General features: G+C 57.7%; 7 protein-coding genes across 7 annotated transcripts in view; 2 read left to right on the top strand and 5 right to left on the bottom strand.

Moving 5' to 3' along the window:
* Positions 1–251: 251 nt before the first annotated feature.
* On the top strand, positions 252–6,964 carry DICSQDRAFT_171056 (uncharacterized protein; the record flags this gene model as incomplete). The annotated part of the gene is made up of 8 exons (XM_007366692.1): positions 252–300; positions 395–554; positions 611–892; positions 952–2,107; positions 2,182–4,406; positions 4,463–4,873; positions 4,932–6,339; positions 6,404–6,964. The coding sequence occupies 8 exons, from the start codon at positions 252–254 to the stop codon at positions 6,962–6,964; spliced, it is 6,252 nt and encodes a 2,083-aa protein (XP_007366754.1).
* A 553-nt stretch (positions 6,965–7,517) lies between these two features.
* On the bottom strand, positions 7,518–9,022 carry DICSQDRAFT_62789 (mitochondrial carrier protein; the record flags this gene model as incomplete). The annotated part of the gene is made up of 4 exons (XM_007366691.1): positions 7,518–7,892; positions 7,950–8,357; positions 8,799–8,922; positions 8,985–9,022. 4 exons carry the CDS (start codon positions 9,020–9,022, stop codon positions 7,518–7,520), a joined length of 945 nt encoding a protein of 314 aa, XP_007366753.1.
* A 404-nt stretch (positions 9,023–9,426) lies between these two features.
* Positions 9,427–12,777, bottom strand: DICSQDRAFT_107376 (MFS general substrate transporter). Its single transcript, XM_007366690.1, has 6 exons — positions 12,451–12,777; positions 12,096–12,389; positions 11,827–12,039; positions 11,593–11,773; positions 10,014–11,540; positions 9,427–9,888 (listed from the first exon to the last, which is right to left on the bottom strand). The coding sequence occupies exons 1-5, from the start codon at positions 12,735–12,737 to the stop codon at positions 10,881–10,883; spliced, it is 1,635 nt and encodes a 544-aa protein (XP_007366752.1). The 5' UTR covers positions 12,738–12,777; the 3' UTR covers positions 9,427–9,888; positions 10,014–10,880.
* A 1,205-nt stretch (positions 12,778–13,982) lies between these two features.
* Positions 13,983–14,459, bottom strand: DICSQDRAFT_24715 (WD40 repeat-like protein; the record flags this gene model as incomplete). The annotated part of the gene is made up of 1 exon (XM_007366689.1): positions 13,983–14,459. A coding segment is annotated over one exon (477 nt), but the record flags the coding sequence as incomplete, so codon positions are not given.
* Positions 14,460–15,741: 1,282 nt separating this feature from the next.
* DICSQDRAFT_62682 (uncharacterized protein) lies at positions 15,742–16,314 on the bottom strand (the record flags this gene model as incomplete). Its single annotated transcript, XM_007366688.1, has 1 exon — positions 15,742–16,314. One exon carries the CDS (start codon positions 16,312–16,314, stop codon positions 15,742–15,744), a length of 573 nt encoding a protein of 190 aa, XP_007366750.1.
* A 1,603-nt stretch (positions 16,315–17,917) lies between these two features.
* Positions 17,918–19,755, top strand: DICSQDRAFT_137418 (uncharacterized protein). The gene is made up of 4 exons (XM_007366687.1): positions 17,918–18,147; positions 18,203–18,497; positions 18,564–19,053; positions 19,128–19,755. Exon 4 carries the CDS (start codon positions 19,314–19,316, stop codon positions 19,527–19,529), a length of 216 nt encoding a protein of 71 aa, XP_007366749.1. The 5' UTR covers positions 17,918–18,147; positions 18,203–18,497; positions 18,564–19,053; positions 19,128–19,313; the 3' UTR covers positions 19,530–19,755.
* A 395-nt stretch (positions 19,756–20,150) lies between these two features.
* Positions 20,151–21,912, bottom strand: part of DICSQDRAFT_62505 (uncharacterized protein) — a gene marked incomplete at both ends in the record, with an annotated part of 9,977 nt that continues 8,215 nt past the window's right edge. The window contains 4 exons of the mRNA XM_007366686.1: positions 20,151–20,494; positions 20,547–20,892; positions 20,947–21,385; positions 21,450–21,573. Of these exons, the coding sequence (XP_007366748.1) occupies positions 20,151–20,494; positions 20,547–20,892; positions 20,947–21,385; positions 21,450–21,573 (1,253 nt within the window). The remainder of the gene's footprint in view (positions 20,495–20,546; positions 20,893–20,946; positions 21,386–21,449; positions 21,574–21,912) is intronic.

Genomic DNA, 21,912 nt, shown 5'->3' with positions numbered 1-21,912 from the left:
AAGTCCCCCGGACCGTGACCGCCCTCCTAGCCGAGCCCGGAGTAGGTGCCCGTGTATGCGCACTTCTCCTCCCGCCACCACTTCCCCCATCTCCTCCCCATCCTCCCCATCCACTTTCACGACGAGCGCGACGCGTCAAGACCTGTGCGCCAATTTATTGGAAACCTCCCCTCACTAACCTGCTTGCGGTCGCGTTCGCCTCCTCGACACGACTCGGAACCAACCACACACCCGCCACAGTGCGAACGAACATGGACCGTACATTGCATGACTCCTCCTTTCCTACCACGACCCCCTACGGTATGTCAGTACAACAATACTCTTGCATCTTACGCTCACCCGAGCCTGTCTCTCTCTGGTCCGCTGATTGTCTCGCCACCTCCTGCAACGCCAGAAGACGCCGACGCCACTCAAGCCGACGTCGAGTCGGACGCGTCGGAGCGCGTCCAGAACACTGCCTACGGGCAAGTCAGAGTCTCCGGAAGGTCGATCAAGCTCAAGCGCAATGGCGTGGCAATCCCTAAGTTCGAGGAGCAAGAGTTCATCTCTGCGACGTAGGCGTTCCTGTTTTCACGTGCACTCGTGCACTGACCTCTAGACTGTTATTCAGAGCCAGCACATTGTCAGATGAAGAAGCGGCTGAGCGTGAGGCGGTGCGGCAGCAGTTGGAGGACTTGGAGCAGATGATTCTCCGGTTTGAGCTTGCAGCGCAACCTTGGAAGGCCCGGAAGTCAAAATCCAACCGCAGAAAGTCCATAGTGCGCAGCATCCGCAAGGAGGCAAACTCTGCACCATCGTTCATGGCTGATCGCGACGACGACCTCGACGACCTAGCCGCGGCCTTTGGCTCCACATCGTTGCTGCATGAGTCAACAGATCTTCCTGCTGATCCGTTCGTATTGATCTACCGTTTTTATTCATGATAACCTTTCGCTAACTCATGAACTTCAGCTCGCCTTCAAGCGTCCGGCGTACGGAAAAGTTGGGTCACCGAGCGACTCCATATCCGACCTTGCAGACAGGGAGGTCAAGGGTGAAGAAATCAGTGAAGACAGTGAGGTTCGAGCGAGTTCTACCCATCCACTCTCCCTCGCCCTTGCGACCTCTTCCCCCGGCGCGTCGCCCCAATTCCCCCCCACTCCCGAGCCAATACGACCTCTACCCCTATATCCCCTCTCCCCCCCTCATCGGCTCAGAGCATCAACGTGTACCGGAGGCGTACGAACCGTATAATCCGCCTCCCACATCACATCCGTCGGCGCCATCGGTTCCATTACTTGAGCACGATGACAGCTCGTTGGTCCCCACTCGTCCTAATTCGCCGGCGCCCATAGAGATTGCCATCCTGCCCTATGAAGGCATGACCTCATACCTCGCTATGGATACCGGAAGTGTCATCAAACGTCTTGGTACGGAACAGGTCGAGGTCTCCTCGCATCGTCGGGTGTCCAAGCTCCATCGACGTGTCTACCGTCCCAACCTGGGGTGCTACGAGGAGAACCTCGATACTGACGATGAAGATGAGGCCTCCACAGAAGCAGAAGACAATGGAACCGAGGACATCGTTCGACCAGTCGATGCGCAAGGCTTCGTAGTTGTGGCGGACGAGCCTACCCCAGAACAACGAGCGGCGGCAGAATCGTTCCTCGACGACTTAGAGAGCGAAATGGCGGCTCGGAGCCCGCACTTGCTCCTCGAGAACGGCTTTGATCGTAAGCCGCCACAGTCCGATTCTCGAGACGCCCTCCAGCTGCACGATACTCCTACCGCGTCCACCCCTGCGTTGAGTTCAGGCTATCATCGCGATTCTAGTCCCGAAGAGTCACCGTATCCGTGGACGCCACCCGTCCCACCCGAAGCTGAGTCTAGTAACCTAGAAGCTGAGTCCTCCAAGCATCCGGACTATGAAGCGATATTCGGAGGGCTTGACGATGAGGACGAGGAGGATTACCGTTTGAATTCAGGATGTAGCAAGGGAAAGGGCCAGGACGACGTGGATGGTGCCGCTCCCTCCACAGAGAATGCAGGAGCAACATCCCGGAGATCGTCAACTCCGCCGGCGCGGGCGCTGTCCGAGACCTTCGTTGACTCGGAAACCCCAGCCCAGGTATGTTCGTTTTGTTCTGTGCCATCATCGGAGCGCTTTATCAGTACCTGACGTTCGTCCGCGCCGTCCAATAGCCTTCCCTCCCTCCCTCCTCTAGCATCGCCGCTGTCGTTGCTCAAGACGAGCAGCTATATCAAATGGCTTGGCCTACCGCCACACCGCAAACTCCCCAATTCCATTCAGCGTTCGCGTCATCGCCACCCACTTTTATGGCGTCTGCGTCGTTCAAGCCACCCCCGGTATCTTCCTGGTCACCTGCACCCGTCTTCGCACCATCGATATCTGCCTGGACGTCGGCGTCACCTTCTACCACGTCCATCTCCTCCTGGGCATCTGCGCCATCCTGGTCGTCAGCTCCCCCACTTCCGTCGACGTCATCTTGGTCCGCTAGTTCGTCGTCGTCATTCTGCCAGCCGTTCGTCGCCAATCCCATCAGCATTCCCCAATGTATCGCAGTCCCGCAGCTCGCCAGCCATACAGACAACGTCATACAATCGCATGATGTCGACATGGATACCGCCGCAAGCTCCGACATGAGAGTCGACATCAAGGTGCCACACCTCGGGCGCCACGACCGCCGCCGCCGCCGCCCTTACGGTCACCAACGAGCTGCGATGCGATTGCTTCAAATAGCTGCCATAGAGCCACGGCTCAAGATCCGTGCTCCGCCTCTCCGTCGTTTCTTACGCAGTCTCACAGCTATCCAGCCGCGTCATGTGAAGGTCTGCGCTCACATTTGCGCCGAGCTCGGCGTTCAGTCTGTTCGTGAGGCGATCAGCAAGTTGCGGAGACACGATGTGAGCATTAATGCCTCTCCCGGCGGACGCTTGTTGCTGGACGTGCAGCGTAGGCAACGTCGTGCCCACCGCGCTGCCCAGCATATGGTGCAGCGTGTCCGTCTGCAGGCTCGTCGCAGACGCCACATTGCCGAGCCGCCTTCACTCCATGCGTCCGAGGCCATGACCATCGATCCGTCTCCTGGGAGGATTCCCATGGAAGACATCGAGATGGACGGCAATGGCTGGACCGTGTCCCCCGCTTTCGACAGCCAGGTGGACTGCGACATGTCCGCGATCGTCATCCAAGTTACTGCGCCTTCACCACCACCGACTCCTGTCGAGGAGGAACAGCCGCTTGCGAAGGATTCAGTGAATCCTCCCCAATCATCCTTGTTCTTTGATGTCCCCACCTCCACCTCGGCCCAGACGCCCTCTGCTTCAATGAAGCAGAGTATCGTGATGAAGTACAACAAGTCTATCGCAGTGTCGCCAACGTCTGAGAACGATCTTGAACCTGTTGCCGCCCCCGCCGAACCTGCCGTCATCAACAACCCGCCCTTGGACGAAGCAGAAGAGACTGACGACGAGACAGAGTGGGAGCCAGTCGCCATTCCCGACACTAACGATGAAGGTGTTCCTCCATCAAGTCCCCTGCCCGTCGAGCAGGATGCGCCTGCGAAAGCCCTTCCAGAAGTCCCTGCGCCCGTTGTTGCGCAGGCAGGTCCAGAGCGGGTCGTCGCCTCTAACGGCTTTAGCGGTCCTCCCGAAGGGCGTCCCAAAAGAGTCGGTGATCTCAACGAGTTCACAGTCGCTCAGGACAAAGACAATGATCAGCAGGATGCGCAGGGTGAGGACGAAGATGATGAAGATGCTGTATCGCTCGGGAAGACGGACGACGAGCTGGAGATTCAGCAATACTACGGCGACCTCTATAACGATGAGGATTATGACGAAGGCGAAGACGATGACTATACCCCTGAGGAGGATGAGGAGACTTCCGAGGAAGAAGGGGACGAAGAAGGCGAGGAAGAAAGCAACGAGTATGACGAGTCTGCACTCATTAACCCGACCAAGCGTCCGGTAGCAGCAAAACCCTCACCCGCTCCTGCGCCCGAAGCTGTGTCTGTCGAGGAATCGCCCCATTTGCTGGTCACTGCAACTCCTCCAACAGTTTCTGCAGCTTCCTCTTCGTCGAACTCTGGAGCTCCCACAATCCCCACTCAGTGTTCTGAACCATCCAGCGGATCCGGTGGTCCCCAGATCCTTCCGGTCGTGGCAGATTACAACGGAGCGGGATCCGCCTACAACCTTCGATTGCTCGCAAATGCAGCTTGCGTTTCCACTGAGAATCGCCCTAGCGGAGAAGCAGCACAAGCCGCCAGGCTTCGACGCAGGGAGGCTCAAATGAAACAGGACGAGGCGCGCAGGAAGCTCATTCAGTCGATCTCTGCACAAGTCCTGACTAGTCAATCGACTGAGTCTGCGTCTGCGTCTGCTACGCGCACGTCCGGTCCGTCCCAGTGAGTTCACTCCCATGCTCGTTGATGTGCGGTGCTGATGTCGAGGTAACTCCCAGACAAGATCTTCAACCTCCGGACGAAGATCAAGCGACCAAAGGACAACGAGCTCATTCTGCCCTTCGGAATGAAACTGGGCCCTCGTATCGACCTCAGACTCAAGCTCCGGGAGATGATATCGAGAGCTTTGTCCGCAATTCTGAACCTGAAGTTGCGGAGACCATCGTTTCACGGCCTGACAAGGGCAAAGGCAAAGCGAAGGACACGTCTGATACTCTGGTGGAAACGCAGACCACGATGTCAACTGATTCAGCGGCCCAAGACATTGCTCGTGCACTCGACCCCGAGACGTTGATCTTCAACCTCGCCAGCTTCTCAGGAGACAGTCACACCCAACGGCCTTCCGGCTCTGGCAGCCGTCAATTTACGACGCCAGGCTCGGAGCGCCGGTCAGCCCCATCAATCCAGCAGTAAGTGCCGCAAGAAACACTGCTAGATTGATCGCTGACATGATGTTCGATCATGCAGGAGCCAGCCAACACAGGAGACAGCAGGGAGATCTTCATCCGATTTCCCTATCGAGTCTTCCAACCGCGAGCAGATGAGACCACCATCGGATGTCGCTCGTTCAACTCCTCCGCCGACATCAGGACTGTATGGCGACGTGCTTCTGGCGGAAACCCACGATGATAAAGAGATCGCTGCAGCGTGGGATCCCGCCGAAGATCGCCCTTCTGACGTTGGTCCGCAGGCATTCCCTGTGCAGAAATCAACGTTGCCCTCTCCTAGCGACGCTCAAACATCGCAAACCGCTCGGTCTCCGTTCCCACCTTCCACCACCGACGACGCCCATCTGGCTGAAGTCATGGCAGCGGAAATGGCCGAAGCCCTTGCTGATCTCGAGCATGCGTTTGGTGTCGACACCCGCGATCCACCATCGTCCTTCCTTTTCGATGAAGCTGTATGGCAGGAGATCCTAGCGCATACCGGAAGCGCGATGGATGAGGGAGTCTCTGATTTGATCGACTTTGGATTTACTACAGCCTCTGAGCCTCATTCTGTCGGCACTCTCAACAGCGGGCAGGATCTCATCTCGTATTGCGACGTCCCAGCCGCTGCTCCCCATGACCCTCACTTCGCCATAACTGCATTCGCTGGATCTCTGGATGCGGACTCGCTTCAGGCATCTGACGCCTCCTTCCCTGCCGACGTCTCCATCCCCATGAAAGAGGACCACGTCTGGCTGCTCGACGTCGATGCAAACGTTGTTATTCCTCCTACTCCAAGTGGAGAAGATTCGAGCGAGGAAGTACCAGAAGACCCAGGATCTGAGAACGCTTTCGATGACACAGCGAACACGGAGGCAGCACTCCAGAGTCGGCCGCTTGAACTGGAGTCGGACGTTCAGGGAGGGGCAATGGTACATACCCAACCACAGTGTGAGTCCGGTGCCCAGGCGGAGACGTCTTTCTCTGCTTCGGCCTATCAGCCAGCTGGAGAGAACTCCGGCCTGTTCGCGCGTGCACACGGATATTGCGACGCTGAAGCCGGGAGGCTATCGCCCACCACCACCTTCTCCGAGGAACGGGGTGAAGTTATCCGTGTTTCCGACCTCTGCTCTGAGGCCTTGGTCAGCCTTCCTCCTCCTGAATCTGAGGTCTCACCAGCAGCGATCACGGCTGCACCCGCTGCGGACTTGGCAGTCCCTACCGCAAGCACCGAGGTTCCTGTCAAAGCAACGACCACCGCGTCCCACGCAGTCGCCCCTCCCCCAGACACTCCCCCACCGACACGGTGGAGACGAAACCCGCATCGGATCGCGAACACTAACGATAGGTTTGCACGCCTGGACGAACTCCCGCCCTTCGCGCCGTGCCGCAGTCTCAGTGAACACCTCCGCCGCTACTTCCCGCCGGACGACGAGCCGCGCCATAAGGTACGTGAACACCTCCGCCTCTCCTCCCCACAGTTCCTCGGACTGACGAAACCGTCCCTTGCAGCCCGCACGCCCGCGCCGGCGGTTCCGCGCCCCGTCGACGACCTCGACGTCGTCAGCGTCAGAGTCGTCCGTCACCGTCCACCCGCCGCGCTCTCGGCCTCCGTCTCCTCCAGCTCCCCCAGAGCCCGCCCCGCCCGCCCCACCGACGCGCGAGTTCAAGCACAAGAAGGTGCAGACAGTGCCCACGAGCAAGAGCAAGAAGAGCCCGGCGAAGGCCAAGAAGGCCCGTCCTCCCCCTCCGCCTCCGCCTCCCGAGTCCGAGTCCTCCTCGTCCGCGTCCGACTCCGAGGCTCCACCACCGCGCCGCCCCCGAGCTCGTGCTCCCGCGGACGCTCCCCACGAAGCGACGTCACCCCGCAAGCGGTGGATCCCCACATACCTGCCGCAGGACCTCCGGGAGGAGTTGGCAGCGGCGGACCTGGCCGCCGAGCGCGAGGCTGCGCGAGAGGAGCCAGAGGAGTCGCCGGAGCCGCTGTTGCCCTTTGAGGGCTACAGCACTCGGCGCCCCCTCCTCACGTTGGCCGCCTTCGGCGTGGCCCTCCTCGTGGACTTGGTGTTTTAGCTTCCTCTGCCTCTGTTGTTTGTTTGTTTGTTTGGCTGTTTCTCATAGTTTTAGTAGTGTAGTTGATCGACCTTAACGGTCGTAGGACGTCGTGGACGCTCGGTCTCCGGACCTTGTATTTGTAGCCCCGTCGCGCCCGCTTGTGGTGTAGTAGTCTCGTTTGTCGCTGTGCTCTCTCTGCGTGTTGCTCTGGGATTTGTATCGAAATCGATCGTGCTTGGGCTGCTCTGACAGGCCTCCTCTGCTCTGCTACTACACTGTTGTGATTCTAATAGGCCCGCGGATTGCATCTTCGACGGTGACCTCTGCACGGCTTCCTCCGAGTTCAATGATTGTCTGTCGCATCTTACGTATCCCTCAGCACACCGAAGAGGTAGGGTATGTCCGTGATACTCTATTGACAGGGAGAAGCGGGCACCGACATAGGATAACAGAAGAACGTATCGTATCGACCGCAGCCACAACGCGTACCGCGCCGTCCGTCCCGCACGCTTCTGCACGTCTCCCCCCACCGCTCCACACACACCATCTTCCCGCTCCCTCGTGCCGACGCTTACTTGCCGCCAGTCGTGCCGAGGCCCATCGCGGTCTTGAACGAGTCGTAGATCCACCACTGGAAGCCGGTAAGGGTACCGATCATGAGCACGCGCGTGCCGAGGCCCTTGGTGGCGAGCGAGACGATGCCGGTCTCGGACGCGATCTGGCCGAGCGCCTTGCCGCGGTTCTCGGGCTTGCCCATGAGCGAGACGACCGAGTCCGCGGGGTGCGAGACGACGGCGCAGACGACGCCGGCGATGTAGCCCGACGCGAACGTCACGCCGAGCTGCGTCACCTTGCCGTACGTCTCCTTCGGCGCGGTGAACACGTGCGTGTAGAAGAGGCCGACGATGTACTCGAAGAAGAAGAACTTCGCCATCGTGTACGGGATCTGCGCGCGTGCGGGGTGACGTCAGCCGCGCGCTTCTCGAGAACACGAGGAACGTACCTGACGCGACCACAGAGGGACGAGCGAGCCGAAGGGATAGCGCGTCTCGGCCTTCAGGCGGCTCATCTCGCGGAGGGCGGCGAGGAAGGGCACGGGGAACGTCCCCGGGGTGCTCGTCTGGATCTTGACCTTGGTCATTTCGAGCGGGCAGAGCGCGATGTCGGCGAAGACCTCGGCAGAGGCGGAGCCGGCGAGCCAGATGGCGGGCTTGTACTTGGCGGAGGCCTCCTCCCCGGCGAGGTTCGAGTAGGCGTCCTTGAAGACCTCGTAGAGACCGTACTTGAAGAGACCCTGGAGGGAGTACCCGACGAAGGTGGGGCCGACACCCTTCCATAGGGCGTGAGAGCCCTCCTCGGCGACGATGGTGCGGAGACCGGAGATGAGGCCCTTGTACTTGCCAGGGAACACCTGTGCGGAGAGGAGATGAACGTCGTTGGTCGGACGGTGCGACATGCATCCTAGACAGGCGGGCCGATACGGGACGGCAGGCGCTTATGACTCGGCTGCGCCACGTTTCCGACGCGACAGCGAGGGGACATGCGCGCAAGGGCAACAGCATCAGGACAAGGCCGCGCGAACAAGACACGCGAGTGCGGGTGGCATCGGCGAGCGGATCGGAGCGACAGGTGGATGCAGTGTCAGTGATGGAGGGACACGGGAACCGGCCAAGGGGACTGCCAGCGCGCGCGCACCAATCACCGGAACCTTGGTCGATTACAACAACCAGAGCCCTCTTTCGTCGAATAAGTCGAGAGCGCAAGAACATGGTAGAGCATATTGTGTGGATGTACCGTTGCAGCGAGAAGAAAGCAAGACTGAATGGCGACGCGAGAGACAAGACGAACGTACCTGCATGTTACATTTTGTGACGTCGAGAGGCGTGATGCCGGCGTGGGTGAAACCGCAGGCAAGAGCACCACCAAGCATACACTTGGCGTAGTAGCTGGCATCGTGAGGGACGGGGCCAAGATACCTTTGGGCACGACGACGGTGAGTCGAGTGCGGATGACACGTCAAAGCGGGAAGGAAACGCACCTGGCGTCCCACTTTCCGGAGGGTGCGAGGTGAGCCATCTGGGGTATTATCTATCGGTCGGTCGTAGGAGATAATATATAGGAATCTAATGGGCTCGACTGGATGGCCTGTCCGAGTCGAAGCGGCGGGGGCGCTAGGTGGGGGTGGTGGTGGAAGAGGACGAGATGCTGGCTGCACGCCCAACTTGGCCGTACTTGGCCGTATAAATTTTGGCCACGGCCCTGCTTCCGGCTGCTGCCGATCCGTCCTCCGCCAATCGTCCTCGTCGCAGTCAACGCTCTTATCCACCGTCTGTTCCGCTCGGCCGATGCATGGTAGGTCGTCCACAGGCAATGTGTTTCAAGTTCGTACATACATATACCTACCGCAGTCGCTGCATCTGTAACATCGCAGCCATTGCACGAGTTCCTGGCCCAGACGCGTGCTCACGAATGGATAGTTTGTAATCACGCGCCTCCTTACTCAACGCCCCCGGGCGCGCATCTCCATGAAGCCATGGTCGACGTCCGCTCCGACCTTGCACCCCGCTCAATCCCCCTTCCACCAAGTCCTTTCCTGACCATCGTCTTGCGGCGTTCACAGCCATGGCGCCCGTAGCTCTTGCGTCCCAGCCCGAGTCATCTATCTCTGCCTCCAAGCCTATCCTGCACATGAACGGCATGGCTGCAACTGACTTCCCGCTCATACCCGCCACCGCCTCGTCTTCCCGTCCCCAGGAAGTGCTTGATGCCCCTATCCGCGAAAGCTTCGCCTTCGACCCCATCGAAGATGCGATCCAGGCCTTCGCGCGGGGCGAGTTCCTGGTCGTGATGGACGACGAGAGCAGGGAGAACGAGGGCGACCTCATCATCGCCGCCAGTGCGGTCTCTACCCAGAAGATGGCCTGGCTCATCAAGCACTCCAGGTATGTCCTCTTTTCGCGTCCGCGTTCACCCCCCGCCCGCTCTCGGCCCTCCGAGTCGTCCGGAACGCCAACCCCTGGCATGTCCCCGAGGCCTCACGCTGACCCGTTCCCCCCCCCCCACACAGCGGCTACATCTGCGTCTCCCTCCCCGGCCCCCGCCTCGACGAGCTCCAGATCCCCCCCATGGTCCCCCAGAACCAAGACCCCCACCGCACCGCCTACGCCGTCACCGTCGACTACGCCCACGGCACCACCACCGGCATCTCCGCACACGACCGCGCGCTCACCGTCCGCGCGCTCGCGTCCCCCGCCCCCGCCGTCTCCGCCGCCTCCTTCACCCGCCCCGGCCACATGGTGCCCCTCCGCGCGCGCGACGGCGGCGTCCTCGCGCGCCGCGGCCACACCGAGAGCGCGCTCGACCTCTGTGCGCTCGCCGGGCTCCCCCGCGCCGGCGTCCTCTGCGAGCTCGTCGAGGACGACGAGCAGGGGAGCATGATGCGGCGCGACGGGTGCAGGCGGTTCGCGGACCGCTGGGGCTTGAAGATGATCAGCGTGGAGATGCTCGTGCGGTGGAGGGAGCAGCTGCAGGCGAAGCAGCAGCAGGCGCAGGCCGAGGCGTGAACGCGAAGTTGTATCATCCGTAACAGTATCCCTACTCTCTCATTCTTGGGCCCAGTCCACTCTGGCGTGCGTCACCCACCACAAGTTCGTCCAGCTGCAACAGCTCTCGCGAGGTCAAATGGGCGCTATACGAATTGTGGCCGGTCACCCGCGGTGCCGGACCCGATGCTGAAAGCAATAGCGGATGCGAGCCAAAGCGGTAGCCAATGCCGGATATGACTGAGTATTGATTGGATATAGTACACATGTACGAGGTTATTGGTATTGATATCGTCATCGCGAGCTCATTATAATTATACGAATGTATGTCTAACCAAGGAACGTCTATAACGCAGTCCACAGCGACCAGAAAACGGCGCGAACACTTTCATTCAAACGGCCTTCTCACCCCCCGGGCCCTTCTCCGCCTGCGCCTTCGGCGGCAGCGCGCGCGACGGCGCGTACTTGCTGCGCTCCCTCAGCCGGTGCCCGTACCGCTCGAGCACGACCGGGATGGGGACCATGAGCAGCGCGATGCACCCGAGGAGCGTCGACGCCCAGCGTGGGTTCAGCGTGTCGTACATCTGCGTCGCGAACAGCGGGAACGCGGCGCCGAACAGCGAGCGCACGACGGTCATCGCGGACAGCGCGCTCGCCGCGACGGCGAGGTACGCGTCGATCGTGTAGTTGAACAGCCCGAGGAAGATGAACACGACGGACACGCCCATCGGGAAGCCCGCCATGAGCGGCGCCCAGTACGACACGGACGGGTACGACGTCCAGCCGAACCAGAAGAACGCGAGCGCGAAGATCGGCGCGGCGTACGTGCAGACCTCCATGCGCACCTCGGGCGGCACGGGGTGCGGCGCGTACTGCTTGATGGCGGCGGCGTAGCGCGGGTTGAAGTAGCCGAGGTAGATCGCGACGCCCGCCACGCCTCCCACGAAGATGGGGAGGAACATGAGCCCGGAGATGCCTGTGTTGAAGTGGTGGCCTTCGGTGAAGACGATCGGGTACGCCTCGAACAGGAGGTACACGACGCCGTACACGAACTAGACGAAACGTCAGCCCAATACCCGGCGTGAAATCACGAGCGGTACGTACGCTCATGTACGCCGTGATAGCGAGCAACATGGGCTCCGAGAAGAGCACAACGAAGGGACGGCCCAGGATATGCTTCAAGCGTTGCGAGAGCGGCAGCTTGTTTCTCTCAAGGGGCGCCCAGTACCGATCGTCGCCCGTTTCCTTGCGCTTCTGGCGGGCACGCCTCACGAGCAGTATAGGTCTGGTTCACGCCGTCAGATGCGCGAGAGATCATGCGAGACGGGGTCAACTTACACATATGTCTCGGGGAGGAACAAGACGACTGCGGCCAGGCAAGTGCCGGCGAAGATTGCCTGCAGATAAAACACCCAACGCCAAGATACGCCTGCGACGTTCATGAACCCAGACACAGTAGGACCCAGAGATGGACCAGCGAAAGGAGCGAGCGTGAAAAGAGCTAAAGCCTTGCCTCGCGTATCCGCGTCCCAGATATCGGAGATGACAGCTCTGCAGCAAAAGGTGATGAGCGAGGCGTAGACCATATTATCATCGAGCCCACGCACCCACTGTTCGCCAACGGCGATGCCGCAAACATGCCTCCGAGGAAACGGAAAACGAGCAGAGAACCGGTATTGGGCGCCAGGGCATTTCCAACCTGGAATACCGCATAGACGAAGAAGCAGACAACGAAGACGGGCTTCCGCCCGACCTGTTCTGACAGGGGTCCCCAAGCAAGTGGCCCGACGCAATATCCGGCAACAAAGAGTGCGATGGTGAGCGTCGCGACCTCTCTACTGATGTGAAAGTGTTCTATGAGCTGGCCCGCGATCCCTGACGGCGCAGACGACGCGAAGGTCCTGATGCAGCGGCGCACTTCAATATGCGTGAAGCAGGTTCGAGAAGGACGTATAAACGCACGCGTTCAGAACCAATACCGCGGACAACATCGTGATGAACCACCTGTATGGCCTCGACCATGTCTTCGGGTTGTCAGGGTCGTCAGGGGCCATCGTCATCTCGAAAGTGTCTTCTGGCTTCTCTCCTGGGCCAGGGCCGTATGCTTCATGTTGAAATTGGGATACGACATCTTGACTTTCCGTTCGCTCGCCCGACTCAACAAAGGTCGGCGTTTTTGAGCTGGGCTCCGTTGTGGCCGCTGGTGGTACAGTTGCGTGATCGGCAGCGGAAGCGGTGGAATCAGCCATGCTGTAGAAGGCACCCGTGTTCAAGGGGAGGAGTAAGGCAGCAACGCCAGAAATACCGGGATCTCCGGCTTTTCGTCTAGTTTATATACGACAGTGGATAGTGGAGTAGGAATGCATAATTACCAAGCTGATCAAGCGGGCTGCGCGTGGTGCACCTGAAGAGGATAAAAGAATACCCGCAGGAAAGTGTGTCAGGGCATCTGAAAAAAGCCTGACGATAGAGAGCCACGACCAGAGATGCCCGGACGCGGGCCATACCCAATATGGATACGATCTGTTCTCCCCCGCGAGGGGCGATTCCCCGACCTACCGGACTTGTAGGACAAGGCTGCCTTTCCACAGCGCGAGTATGCGTTGACAGTATAAACGGGATTGTAGCATGCTCTGGAACTTCAGAGGAGCAAGCGACAAACCGACCTTGCTGGACCAAGAATGTCCAGAGAGAGCCAGACGGGATCCCGATAAGGAGTCGATGTCATTGATCAGATCCGCTCTTCTCGGAGGCTGTGCCGGTTCCTTGCTCCCGATGACATTCGTAAGTGGATGCGACTCCGTCGGGTGCGACTATTGACGAGGCTCATCATCGTCGCTGACCTCGTCCCCTCCCGAACTTCCTAGGCCTCATGATTAGTCCGGTGCCGGAAAGGTGATGCGTCGATGCGCCTACATACTTAGAGGCAAAGAGATCAAGGAGCCTTCAGTACTCGCTGTCGAGCGAGTCAAGGCGGAAGCAACCGACACCGAATGTGCCATGAAAGCCGCAAACAATGGGGAGACCACACCTTGTAAGTGAAGTTAAAAGTGTAGCATTTACGTGTAGGCTTACGAGCTTGCGATCGGTAGTGGGCGGAGTGCGCCAAGTGAGGTAACGTGATTACTGTAGGTTGTTCGTAGCTTAAGTAACTGTTCAGCTCGAGCAGTACTCTACTAAAGATCTGATTCACGGGGGAAGATAGTCCTACTGGGGATGCCGACTCTCCTGTACACCTTGCAGTCTCAACTTCGTCGGTGCTTGGGAAGGACGAAGAAGAGAAGCAGCCCCCAGCCCCCATAATCTCGATTCTCATATGCCATCCGTAGGCAATGACAGTGTCGCCACTGCATTGAATCCGCCTAGGCTGTTACACTATTGATCTTCGCCGAGTCTCGGTCGGCGGGAGTCCTGTATACACAGTCTCGGAATGAGTAACCAGGACAGCTGTGACGTGGACTTTACCCTCATACCTGAATCCAGTCGCTGAACTCCAGCTCGCGCAGATCACGCATGCACAACGAGCCATCCTCCGCTCCCGAGACGAGCAGCCTCCCATCAGGCGAGAAGGCAAGCCGTGTTACGCTATTGGGATGCTCTGCGAATACAGCCACCGGGGACCAATCGGTGGCACTCCACAACCGCACAGTGCCATCTTCGGACCCTGAGGCGACGTATCGCCCATCCGGCGAGAACAGTGCTGTGTTGGCTTGGTAGGGTTTGTCTTGCCCTCCTAGAGACAGACACCTCAGCGACTCGCCACTGAAAGAGTCCCAGATGTCCATCTCTCCGGTCGCTTTCCAGACGCTGAGAAGCAAGGCACCATTTGGAGAGAACTGTACGACTTTCGCGTGAGACGCGTCTGCTGCCTCTTGATCCTGCTGCTTCTGGAGCAAGATCTCTTTCCCAGTACGGAGGTTCCATACGCAAAGCTTCCCTTCATTGTATGCAGCGGCGATCCGCATGCTCGCAGGATCGAAAGAACAAACTTTCAGACCCCTCGTAGCGGAGATAGCATGGCAAGGCGCTGCAAGAGGAGAGTCATTCTTGTCTACCGCACCGATCACTTGCACCAACCCTTCATAGAGGACAGCCCACCAAATGCCATCCGCAGAGCTGATAGGCCCGGTATACCCTGGACGACAGGGGATTGGGGAGAGTTGCTTGTAAGTGCGAGCGTCCCAAATCCGCGCAACCCCCTCGCTCTCGTCCTTGTGGGATACTGTCGCGAGCATGGTACCATCTGATGACCGAGCGCATGTAGAATCAGGAACGACGGCAACGCGAGCTGTGACGTCGTCTGTTTCATCGAACATGTCATACAAGGTCGCGAGCCGGCGCCCGTCAACGACGTCCCAGATGGTGATGCGCCCATCGCGAGAGCCGCAGGAAGCGAGCTGTTGACTGTTGGGAGAGAATACGAGGGTTGTACGAGTCACAACTTCGTGGTGGTAATGGACAACCCAGTCACGAACGGCTGTTCCATCCAGAGCGTTCCACAGTACGATGGATTTGTCCTCTGAGGCGGTTGCAATCCAACAGCCATCAGGGGACAGAGTCAGGGCGATGATGCCCCCTTCGTGACCCGGCAGCTCACAGGGACCTGCGTCACTGTCAGCGCATATTCACTTTCTACTCGTTCAAACACTTGTGCGCACCTGCATGACACTCGACTGTGAGTCGTGATCGAGCGTGCAGCGCGGGTAACGTCCGCTCGAGCATCCGCTTCCACCATCCCCTTCGATTAGGGCGCCCACCAACAACTTCAATGATCACTTCCAGGTCTCCGGCGGCGAGCAAAGGCTCCAAGCTGCTCCACATCATCTGGTTGTAGTCCTGGCCAAGAGATGTCCTCATGGTCGGACGGATCTGAAGCCGCACCTGCTTCAGAGAGGGAGCATTGACGTTATGGAGAAGCGTTTCAATGCGTTTCAGAGGCGTGCCTCCTTCTTTCCGCTGCTGCCTCCTAGTCAAGAGCGTCAGAACTTGCAAATGTGGTAGTTCAGGCAGACCGAAGTCTATAATCTGGATGTGAGACAAGCTGTGGACAGTGATGACTTTGGTCACGTACTCTCGTTTGGAAACACGTGGACAACCCGGAGGATGGACTTCTCTAAGTAGCAGATCTCAAGGTGTTCGAGTGTAGCACTCGCTAGCTCAAGGATGAGTCGCACCACAGCGATGTCGACGTCTTCCATGATCTAGGTCATATGCAATCGTCAGTCCTATATGTACTCGATTCCAACAGGGCATTTACCGATATACTGCATATCCGACATTGTAGACGACAACGAACGAGAGGCCGCCGGATACTAGGATTTCGAGTACGGATATCGGAGCATCCGAGATGTCGGAGAAAGGGAAACGAGCATATGAATCTCGCAACCTCGGCGCAGGAGGTGAAGTAGAAGCTGTGAAAGTCCAACTCCTGGATATAGAGGGCCGTCCTAACGAATGCAAGGGTGCTCGGATGAAAGGACAAGGGCACCTCCCACTGGGCGTCCCCCCAACCAACAGCTTACAATGGCGCAGACGTGGGAGTTTCCTGAGTAACCCCGCTAGGAACATACCTGCGGCTGGTCGTGGGTCTGGTCGTACCGTGACGATATGTACTTGGTCAGCGAGCTCGGGACTACCATCGAGGAAGCTGCACAGTGCATCCACCTCTCGCAGGATGGGCACAAACTTGATAGAATAGAAGAGGTGAAAGCGGCTGCGGGGAAGTAGATCCCGGCAAGTAAGACTGAGTATACGCAGTACGCGTACATCGAGATGAAGCATATCAACGACATGCTCTATGATTTCCATGGGTAGTGAGCAACGCATCGTTCGGAGTGGAGAGTAGTGGGGATGAGAACAAGAGATATTATACGTATTAGAAGTCGTGACGCATTGGAAATAGGCTGTTCATCCAACATCCACATAGGCTCGCGCGACGAAAAGCCTCGGCCGCTCTATTCTAAGAGAGTCATAAGGGTCGTCAGGAACTGCTGATGAGAGTGAAGGCAGAAAAACCTTGTACATATGGTCCTCGGCGTCGTCAATGGATGATGTGGTGGCATAATCATTATGTAAGCCAGGCGCAAGTTAGAACGCTCAACTTCAACCGCAAGCAGTCCTAGAAGACTACTAGTATGAGTCTGTACCGCTCGAAGTGATCTGCAGTCCTCATTGTGCTTTGACTCGGAAATACATGCTGCATCCAAGTGATAGGTGAGCGACAGGTGCCTGCCCTCGTTGACCTGGCTTCGATTTACCCAAACCACCATGCAGACCCTCACGTTCTACGCCCCTTGGCTCCATCAACCGTGTTCATCAGCCTGGTTGTATCGAATTCTCTACTAATCCTCCAGTTAATTGGGTCGCGTCCGTCACCACATCTGCTCCAAGCCCCCTATCCTTCCTTTCGCTCACATGTCTACCGACCCCACATAAGAATTCGACGAACGGGTAGCTTCGACCCAATTTGGGGCATCCGAGGTCCAAGACTTCGCACCGAAGTACCCATACATTACATTCCTTTCGAAATGCAACACTAACTTTATAGGGATAGGACGTCGTATGCCTTTCCCTCGGCTGATGTTCTTATCCCAGCACCAATGGCAGTATCCGTCCTTGGCAAGTTCCTCGTCCGAGCTCTCTCCGTATTCTCTCGTTTACATCTGCGGCTCCAATCAGATGAGAAACCACATAGCAGGGCACTCACGAAAATGATGTTCTCCACCTAGGGCGATCTGTCAACGACATAGTGAACGTCCGATGAAAGCCGGCAACGCGATGTTATGATCCAAGTCATGTATGAAACATCCACTCAGGAATCTCTCAGAGACATGTGCAACCTCCTTCCTCGCCCTCGCAACGTGTCCGCGAAGCTGGACAGGGGAGCCCATCTTATGACTCTGCCGACGATCTTGACGCGCTTGAGTGCCCGAGAACGATCCGAAGCTGCTGAGGACGGTTACTGGTATCTGTCTCGTGGCTGCAACCCCTTAATGACGAGCTGTCCGGCGAGGATTGAGCGCGGGCGCGAGGAGGTCCACGGTCCTCTCCCATATCCGCGATGTGTCCCGAAACGACTTTGGCACAATCCCTCCCCCGTTTCAATGCCAAACCGGACTCAAGGACCTGCCCGAGAGCGCAACGTCTGGATCGAGCTCGAGCGTCCCTATAAGACCCTTGGATCGTGGCATCGTTTCGTCCGCGAGGATGAAAGCTGGACGCGAGAGGCAAGAAGAACAGCTTAGCAAGCTACGGCACTTCGGGGAGTGCGCGTGTATGGTCGCGTGGTTGACCAATTACCCGCTCGATGACCTCCTCTAGCAGTACCGGACCATCGAGAGATATGAGAGGGCGGTGTATGATGTGCTCAGTGAGATGCACATTGATTTATATCCTCCACGGTAAGAGCAACCATCACCCGACGTCTACAGCGATATATCTCGGCTACTCACCCGATACGGTGTGACAGCGCGACTTTCGTTGACTTTGTCAGCAGCCCCTCGGGCAGGCAATGACATAAGCTGGCAGTCACACGAAGGCTCCGCAGCGGTAGAGCGCCGCGAGTCTAGGAGCGAGTCTAGCAAGGTGACGAACGCCCAGTAGCACAGAACGTAGATGAGGCGAAGTCGCATATCCGCCTCCACCGACAACCTCCTGTCCCTACGGAGAGTCGCGCGTCAGCGGTCGTCGCAGCACTGGCAGCACTGCGACGTACGTACCGCCAAAACTCAGTGCGAAGATTTGCTTGGAGGGGCTGTTCCTGCGAACCCGATATGACCGCGATCGCCCGTAGACCCTGATTAACTCCAAAGCACAATGGTACGACCCGAACCTCCGTGTCACACTGGTGCTAACTGCGGACGTCAACGCCGACAGCGACGCCCGTAGCGTCCAGTGCGTGCTGTGCGAGGTCGGAGATCATCTACCAGACAGGACTATGAAGGAGTACGTGCAGTGGGATGGCCGCGTCCGCGGATTGGTCGCTCCTGAGGGAACGTGGTGCGAGACCTCTGTGATCGGAATGGGACATGAAGGACAAGAATCCACCACGAGAGCAGCTACCGATGACCACGTACCTCGGATGTGGACTAGCCCATGGTGTTCTCTAAGGTCTAAGATCTCTACCGACCGTCGACCGGCTCTAATCATTCTGGAGCTTCTTTAATCTGAGGCGGTGGCTGCATCCTGCAACATATACGTCGAGAAACAAACTAATTTGCACCGCTGAGAACCTATCCATACAGCTTCTCGCGTTCATCAGCGACGACGATTTCTGGATCCCAGGCCGGTGGACCGCCTTCCACGCTGGCGCTAGCAACATGGCAACCTGTTCCCGGAGCACTGTGGCTCGGCGTGTACTGGACCAGCACCTGAAGTCGAAGAGATCTGACGTGAATGTGGAACGCAAGCCTGGAAATAAATCGGTTGTGTCCACGATGGAGAACGCCTTGAGGAGGTGGATGACTGAACGCAAGCGCATATAGTCAACTCCGTAGAATGCATTGTCTGCGCAAGGCGTGCTTTCCGCCTTGAGGTGAGTGTTGCCGTCAATAGAGATGCGGGAACCTGCGGAACCCAGTCAACAACGACGGAGAGAGGTAAGCCGACCTGTACGACGATCAGAAAATATGGGCACGTACCAGCAACTGTCAAACGGGAGGGAGAAGGAGACAGTGAGACTCCGTCGTGCGCACTGATCTACCGCATGATGACCGGCCGAGTCTCGCCATCCCCAGAGTTGGAACATACGTGATAGGCTCGACCTTCTATGCCCCAAACCTCCGATTAGTCCGGTCATCAACTCTCCGTCCACGGAGTGTCCCACCATGCACTTCGCGGGAGGACATCCCGCAAAGCACAAGCTTCCGGTAGCACACGCACAAACCGCGAGGCGACAAGGGTGGACACGAGCCGCCCCGCAGGCCACACACCCACGTCGCACGTCGCCGCCCGCGGGCCTCCGCGACGCCGTGGACGCCGCCTCGTGGCTCGTTCGAGCCGCCCAGCAGCGAACGTTGGACGTGGGCGTTGGCCCTGGATAATTGCCGCGTGAAGTAAGCGGTAGAACCGCTCGTGGACGCTGCTTTGCGATCTGATGTACATGTGCCACGGTCCGCAAGTGTACTTCAATCTGGCGGGAGGTGCTTCGCTGTCTCGGCGGTCTCTTCTCGCATCAGACCTACGCGTGCGCCGTGCGAAGTGCCTGCACGGAAGACAAAGGAGGGGTGAAAGGGGGGCGCAAAGGAATGCGTCGGACACGAGGCCTCGAAGTCGGGGGTCGGGCGCCAGTGATGTGCGGGTTGACGCAACCGTTGACCAGGTTGACAGGTATAGTAAACCTGTCGACATGTCGACAAGGCCAACGGTAAACTTTCGCACGCTCGCACACCTGTCGGCGACCCAGCGGCTCCGACAACGCTAATTCCCAACGTCGGCGCCTAATCTCTCCGTCAGCTCGTCCTCCCCGCGGTCTGAATTGTCGAGCTCTCCCCGCTGCTCCGTTTGGCTTCAAATCTCGTAGGAGGTTTCCTAAGCATCTATACTAGCTTTCAATAATGCAAAATTAGCACTCTGCTCCCTCGGACCGCATTGCCAACCCGCCCTTTGTCCTCCTACCCTCTCACCTACTCTCACTGCTCCCCTTTGTCATATAGCGACATGTATCATATTCCAAGTACAGCACTAGTGAATGGATCTGGTTGTTCTCTCCCTGCGCCATCAATCGTCCCCAAATCGTTCATGGCAGGCTCTCCATCAGCATCCATGTCCAAGATGTTCCATACCTCGAGCTCCTCATCAAGCGTTGCTGTCATGTCAGACTCTCCTCTCCGTTTTTGCCAGTATGAGAGCGAAAAATCGAAGAGAGATTCGAGCTTGATTTTGATGACGGAAGGGAAGATTGTGTCATCGTTTGCATCGGTGTCCTCGCACTGATGCTGCCTAACAAGGTCACAGAAGGCTCCTTGGGATGGAGTACCTCCCTGAGAGCCTGTATGCGTTGTCGAGCCTGTGAATAATGTGAGACGTTTACCAGCTTTATGTTCAATATCACTACTCACGTTCTGTGGACGGACATCCAGCAATAGCCTCACTTTCCGCCGATTTTTGCACTAGCGGAACCATTGCTCGATCTCCGAAGTGACGCTTAAGGCGTACCTTGATGTTATTACGAATGTTCTCGTCTCGCAAATGTAGACGGAGCTCTGCAAGGTTCATAAGGGTAGGCAGACCAAGCCGTGATCGAAGGTCGGTCATGATCAATCCGAGTGTGCTGAAAAGTCGTTCGCAATTTGCAGAATTGGGGCAGATCGACAGGATGTGAATTGCGATACGATTCAGAGCCGGAATGGGAAGATCGGGGTGGTTGAAGGAGCGCCATACATTTGCAGGATTGGGATCTGTGTTCTGGAACAATAGTCAATTGACAAGGGACTGTAAGTGACGCACATGAACACGTACACGATCACGAGCCTGGCTCTCAATAGCATCCATTGTTGTGCGCAAGGACTCAAAGTTGCCGGTGCTGTCGAAGTATTCTTGGATCTCTGTAAAGAGTGATGTTGGTACCGGCTCGTCAGGGTAGAAGCGTTTCCAAAGACGAGTCAGGACAACATGAAATGCCGCTTCAGTAAAGAGCTGCATGTTGGGTCGAAAGGGGCGCATCTTGATCCATGGGTTCAGAACCACTGCAGCGATAAATACATCTTGATCCGCCTTGGCCCAGCGCATCTCGAGGCTTTTGCAGACAGCAGCGTGGAAAGGATTGTCCTCCAGATCTGTGAGTGATGTGAAGAAATTATAGATGAACCCAAAAGTGAGAAGGACTTGGTCAAGTCGGCAGTCATTGGCCTGGGTAACATTTGCAGCTATAGCGAGTGGTTCGAGGTGCCGCTTGACACTGATAATAGTCCAGATTGAGCAATGCGTTACGACTCAATCCATGCATGCAAAACAAAATTTACCGGCTGAGATGATGCCATAGCAGAGGCTTCTTCAACTCCTCAATCATCTCTCTTGTCTTCGCATGGCTCTCTAAAGTGCCTGACTCGAAGATACGCCGATTGTCGCGGCGACTAGGCGCGTAGACTCGGGTCGACGTTCGGCGACGACCCCGTAGGCGAGCGGCGAGGAGCCGAAAGGGGGAAAACGAGGGAAAGAGGGATAAACGCAACAAGAAACTCGACGGGGCAGAGCGGAGGCCGGCACGAAGGCACAAGACCTACGAAGCTAGTCTTCACGCAGATAGCGACAGACTAGTCCCAATGACCAAGTTATACATTAGCAATCGAAGAGAGATACAACACTATGGTCACTCACCTAGTCCCAATGACCAAGAGGTCGAGATGGGGACTAGGGAGCGCCTAGGGGGTCCTTAGTATACTAGAGGGGCTGCTTAGCAACCAAGGACAAGGCGCGAGAGCGAGG

The sequence above is a fragment of the Dichomitus squalens genome (assembly GCF_000275845.1).
Source record: "Dichomitus squalens LYAD-421 SS1 unplaced genomic scaffold DICSQscaffold_19, whole genome shotgun sequence".
Taxonomy (NCBI): domain Eukaryota; kingdom Fungi; phylum Basidiomycota; class Agaricomycetes; order Polyporales; family Polyporaceae; genus Dichomitus; species Dichomitus squalens.
Note: the sequence above shows the minus strand (reverse complement) of the source record. Positions and strands in the feature narration are given on the sequence as shown.

What these genes read in the sequence shown, in the direction of transcription:
- DICSQDRAFT_107376 (XM_007366690.1), bottom strand. Translation starts at nt 12,737, where the DNA reads ATGGCTGATTCCACCGCTTCCGCTGCCGATCACGCAACTGTACCACCA. An exon ending in TTCCTCCCCGAGACATATGT is followed by an intron (nt 11,774 to 11,826) that starts GTAAGTTGACCC and finishes GGCGTGAACCAG; the next exon opens with ACCTATACTGCTCGTGAGGC. An exon ending in CTATCACGGCGTACATGAGC is followed by an intron (nt 11,541 to 11,592) that starts GTACGTACCGCT and finishes CGTTTCGTCTAG; the next exon opens with TTCGTGTACGGCGTCGTGTA.
- DICSQDRAFT_137418 (XM_007366687.1), top strand. Translation starts at nt 19,314, where the DNA reads ATGCACTTCGCGGGAGGACATCCCGCAAAGCACAAGCTTCCGGTAGCA.